Source organism: Pseudorca crassidens, chromosome 9, assembly GCF_039906515.1.
Source record: "Pseudorca crassidens isolate mPseCra1 chromosome 9, mPseCra1.hap1, whole genome shotgun sequence".
NCBI lineage: Eukaryota > Metazoa > Chordata > Mammalia > Artiodactyla > Delphinidae > Pseudorca > Pseudorca crassidens.
This window is the reverse complement of record NC_090304.1, coordinates 977,290-982,423: the sequence shown is the minus strand read 5'-3', so window position 1 is coordinate 982,423 and position 5,134 is coordinate 977,290. Positions and strand designations below refer to the sequence as shown.

The 5,134-nt window shown below is 60.9% G+C and overlaps 1 protein-coding gene across 4 annotated transcripts in view; it reads right to left on the bottom strand.

Moving 5' to 3' along the window:
• Positions 1–2,185: 2,185 nt before the first annotated feature.
• The window catches only part of AP2A2 (adaptor related protein complex 2 subunit alpha 2), a 64,978-nt gene continuing 62,029 nt past the window's right edge, over positions 2,186–5,134 (bottom strand). For 3 of the 4 annotated variants that reach the window (XM_067747885.1, XM_067747886.1, XM_067747888.1), the window contains 5 exons: positions 4,885–5,008; positions 3,816–3,932; positions 3,657–3,726; positions 3,378–3,512; positions 2,186–2,585 (listed from right to left, as the gene is read on the bottom strand). In XM_067747885.1, coding sequence (XP_067603986.1) covers positions 2,508–2,585; positions 3,378–3,512; positions 3,657–3,726; positions 3,816–3,932; positions 4,885–5,008 — 524 coding nt within the window. In that variant the 3' untranslated portion in view covers positions 2,186–2,507. Of the gene's footprint in view, positions 2,586–3,377; positions 3,513–3,656; positions 3,727–3,815; positions 3,933–4,884; positions 5,009–5,134 lie in introns of those variants that run through there. The other variant, XR_010945872.1, reaches the window with a different exon arrangement.

Below are 5,134 nucleotides of genomic sequence, written 5' to 3'. Positions count from 1 at the left end.
GGGTGGGGGAGAGGCTCGGGTCACAGCGAGGAGAGGGGCCCTGCAGTCGGGGAAGGGAAGGGAGAGGCAAGCGTCACCGCCTGCCCACCAGCAAAGCTCACCCTGGGGAGGGGGCACCAGGCCCTGTGCACCATGAACAGACAACAAATAAACTGGCACTTGTCAAGGCACAAAGGCTCCTGAGCTCTGCTCCTGCCGTCTCCCGCGCCCCTCGGGCATTTGTGAGTCCCCACACCCGCGTCCAGCTCACGGGGTCGGACCCGCACAAGCATGGGCCAAGAAGGGGTGCCACTGTGGGCCCCCGGCCTCCCCTCCCCTCCCTCCCCTCCCCTCCCCCCCGTCCCCCCTCCCCTCCCCTCCCCTCCCCCCTCCCCTCCCCCCGTCCCCCCTCCCCTCCCCTCCCCTCCCCTCCCTCCCTCCCCTCCCCTCCCCTCCCCTCCCCTGCAGGCCCTCTCACCCTTCCCAGCTCAGCACTACTCTCCTGTGAGGCCCTCCGTCCCGTGGGACCCTGTACCCTGCCTGTGGCTGGGCTCACCCCCCAAGAAGGAACCCCTGGGCCCACTTGGCCCCTAGACGCAGGCCCCTAGAAGGCAGGCCCCCGACGCGCACCACGGAGTGGGGGGAGCCAAGGCCAGGCCGCAGGCCCCACCAGGATGAGTCCCACAGGCTCAGCCCACGTCCTGAACCCAAGTGCAGAGCAAAAGGCACGTCACCTCGACACACCTCAGCTTCCATCCCCGTGACTGGGGAACAGGTTCCGGACGACGGGCCCGCATCATCGGTTCTCAGCGCCCCACGCAACCCCACGGGACGGGACCTTGAGCCGTATGCCGGGCGCCTTTTCCTCCAAAGACCACACACGTTCCAGCCGCCACCCCAGCATTTGTTCACCCAGAATGGTGGGTGGAGGGAGGGCGTCGGCTGACATAAGAAACCAGCCCCGGGCTGGCAGTCCAAACACTGGAGCCCAAGCACCGCGTACCGTCCCGCACCTTGAACAAAAGCACGACGGCCACGCCATCCATCTGCAGTGCACAGCAGTGCCACCAGCGGCCATGCTGCCACCACATGCACAAAGCCGCAGCCTCCACCACTGCGCACTGCAGGGGCTGCACAGGGTGGTGGGTGTGGGAACCTTGAGTGGGGCGTCCGCAGTGTGGGAGGCCCCAAGTACCCACATGGCGACTCCCAGAAGCTGCCTCCCCGCGACCCGCACCACGGCACAGGGCCACTGTGTTCCCCTGCCCCACGTGGTTCTCCCCACCGCACGGCAGGGAGCCCGGTCCCTGCTGGAAAACCAGGGTAACCAACAAGGGCCCCAGCTCTTCCTGGGCCCCTCAGTGTCGAAAGCAGATGTGTCTGTCGAGGACAAACCTGCAGCCTGTGCCTGCCACCCACCTGGCGCATCTGCTGCTAACAGGACACAGGCCTCGCCTCGGCATCTCGAGGCGCAGGGGACAACACGTGAGAGCCGCGCACACGGAGGGGTGGGGGGACAGGTGCCAGCTCATCCCCACTCTGCTCTCTGCTTCCTGACCACACGCAGGCCTCCCTCCTCCCACTGCACAGGCCAAGGTCCACAGCACCCTGGCCTGCAATCATGACCCCGGCACCTTTAGGTCACTGCACAGGGAAGAGACCAGCTCACCTTCCAGAAATCTTCTCTGTTGGCCCACAACAAACCCTGCCATCACAATCGGGAACCAGTCCTGGGCCACTGTGGTGACAGTGCACTCATTTGAAACCCAAAGATGCATGAGGTTAGGTACACCCCCTCCAGAGCCACCAGGAATCCCCCACCCCCCAGCACTGCACACATAAGGTCTCAGTCAGATGGCTTTACAAATCTCGCTTTAAGAACACAGTGCTGGGAAAAAGGAAAATAGAATTAAATCCAGCCAGGATACGTGTTTTTGTTGATCGTCATTGAGAACACAACCCTGTCTAACTTCTAGATTCAGAACCCGGCCCCAGCAAGCCCCCTGGCACTGTGCTCTCACCCTGGCCGAGGTCGGCGCTTGGGCCCCGTGTGGACATACCCTTGGGCTGCCTCCCCGTCTCCCATCCAAGTAGCCAAGATCTATTGCCATGGCAGACAGAACGCTGCCTCTCCTCTCAGAGCATCAGAGATGAACTGTCAATAAGACAGCCTTGGCATCTTGATAAAATTTCAAACAACTTTCCATTTTCATTCAAACTTCTAAATTCCCTTTAATTTGTAGACTTAGCCACAGAACTGTCTTGACTTCTATAAGAGTTAATCCCGGGATCCACGCCCCTCTCCTCCTGACTTGGCAGGACGGCTGGGTCCAGGCTGAGCCTCTTCTTCCTCGACGGCACACAGGCTCCCATCCATCCCCACAAGGGACGAGGCCAGAGAAGCAGGGCTGGGAGGCACCCGGGGCTGCAACACTACACAGGGCGTGGACTTGCGGCATGGCAACGAAGACGACAGTGGAGATGAAGAAAAACGCAGACACAGGAGCCTGACCCTCCGTCCTTGTTGATTAAAACTGTTCCGAAAGCAATTCACACAATCTCTGAGAGACGGTTTCTCTACTCGTCCGCAGCGTGAGTCGGTACATCTGAAACAGAGGACACAGAAGGTCAGTGGCGGTGCCAGGGCAGGCACCGCGGGGCCAGCCCCGCCCAGTGGCCCCTCAAGGCCCCCTGCTCAGCCCGTCCCTGGAGGTGCCACTGTTGACAGGTTCAAGCAACGAACACGCTCTCAGTGGCAAAAATAAAACAGCTTGACATCAGCAAGTGCTCGTGTGCATGTGGACCAACTGGAAACTTCATGCGCAGCTGGTGGGCGTCTGAGACCGCATCGCTGTCGGAACAGCAAGGCTGACCGTGCCCAGACCCCATGAGCCGGCAATCCCACCCTGAGTGTTCCCCACGTGAAATGAAAACATGCCCATGCAAAGGCATGTCCGGATGTCTGCGGCAGCCGTATTCAATGCCTCCTGAAACAGGGGCAGCCCGATGTCCATCGACAGGAGGGCTGGGCAAACCAGAGTGGCAACTCCCCACAAAGGAGGGCCACGTGCTCCACGAGGACCCACCGTGGACACAGCAGCAACACGGTGACTGCTGGAGCCTGGGGCCAGGCGGGTCCCACGCTGGGCCACACGGCGCTGCCTCCTAGGGAGGCCGGGGCTGATGCGGGCGTGCCAGAGAACTTTCTGGGGCGATGGAAATGCTACACACACCAACGGGTGGGTGGTGGTGGTTACACAGGTGTACACATCTGTCGAAACACATCAAACTACCACATCTGGGATCTATCTGCATATCTCACTGTGTGTGAATTACACCACAGTTAAAAAAAAAAAAAAAAAGCAAGCGTATTCAGCGATTCCCTCAAGGGGCTTGACCTGGGCTTGCAGATTCGGCTCCAGACGCAGTAAGCATCCAATCTGGGTGGTTCTGGTGTGTATGATACCAGCTCCCACAAAGTTTGCAGGATTAGGATCGACTTCCTCTAGGAGTGCAGAACCAAAGCCAATAATCTGTGGGAAGAACCAGGAGAAACAGGAGCCCCTTGCGTCGGCGCCAGCAGAGGTGGAGGGTTCTCCGAGGCGAGAAGCCGCCAGCCTCCTCTGAGGACTCCGGTCGTGTCCCGACCCTGGGAACGTCCACAGCAAGACCTTTACCTTGGCTTTGGTGATCTCTGTGTCCATTGGATGCTTCGCCTTGAAGATATTCTGCACTTCCTGCTGGGGACTGTGGGAAACCGAGGCCAGCGCGAGTGCCGTCAGCTGAGCCAGAGCCGAGGCCCCCCACCCACCCGGGGGGGACAGGGCGCCACTCACTTGCTCAGCTGCTTCCAGCGCTGGAAGAAATCCTGAGAAGCCATCTCCGTGGGCTGGAAAAACTTGTTGAGTGTGATAGGCAGCTTCACAGACACATTCTGAAAGGTTCCCCCATACCTGTGAGCAACACAGAGGCATGCTGGGAAGAGTCCACGTCCCGAGTGTGCCACCTCCAGGGCACAGGGGGGCCGCGTGCAAAAGGCGGGGCGGAGAGATCTGGAAGGGCGGCCCAGGGCTCCAGGGAGGCTGGTCCATCTCCGGCGCACCGTCATCGATGGCCAAGGACGTCGGGGAACGTGCCCCCGCCACCCCCGGCCGAGGCTGCTGGGCTGGTCGCAGCGCCGGGGACAGGCGCCGCCTCTTCCCGTTCCCCAGCAGTCCGTGTCCTACAACTCCAAGTTTAAATCGTGTGGGTTTTTTCTTTTTTCCATGAAAAGACTAAAAGAAAACAGTGTGCCTACGGAATGAAAGAAAAATTCTGCACGTCTATTTCCCTAAATTTTACAAAGTACACCATCTGCAGGTCCCTGTATACCTCGTATTTGGAAAGGTGCTTTTTCAAAAGTTAACCTTACAAATACCCAACAGGGAAGGCTGGGAAGCACACTCTACCACAGCCGCTGAAAGACGGCAGGAACGAGCCGAGAAGCAACAGACACGTCAGAAAAAACAGTCAGGCCGACGTGTACGCTCAGAGTACAACACACAGGCGCTCACACCCCAGACGAGGCCCTGGTGGGCCCAGCGCCGGGCGGCTGGCCTCTGGAGCAGCAGGCTGCGCAGCGCCCGCAGAGGGACAGGCCCCTCGGTCTCTCGCCTGAAAGCCCCGGGCCTTGGGAAGAAGGCCCCGCCCACCCGGCGTCCCAGACCCGGGCACCCTTTCCCTCCCCCACTTCCCACACCCCCCTGTAGCAGACGCCTCTGGAGTGTGCACGGCAGGTCACCCCTCGGTCCTCACCACACCCTCTGAAGGAAGGATGCAGAGGTCCCGCGTCACAGCCACGTGCCGGCCCAGCCTGACACCCCCGCGCCCAGCAAGAGCAGCTGGTGCCTCGGCCGGGGCTCCCACCTGAACTGGATGTTGAGGACGGGCGCCTCGGTGAAGTCGGACACGCACTCTATGTTGACAGCCTGCTGCACCTGCGCGCCCCCGTCCACGGTGGGGTCCACAGGCTTGGTCTGCAGGCTCAGATGTGCATGTGTCAAGGAAGCTGTGGCGACGCTGGGAACATGGGCTGAGCCCCGAGTTCAGAGAGGCTCCAGAAGGGGCCCGGCAGGAGTCGGAGCTCACATCCTGACCTCGGACGAAACCTGCCATA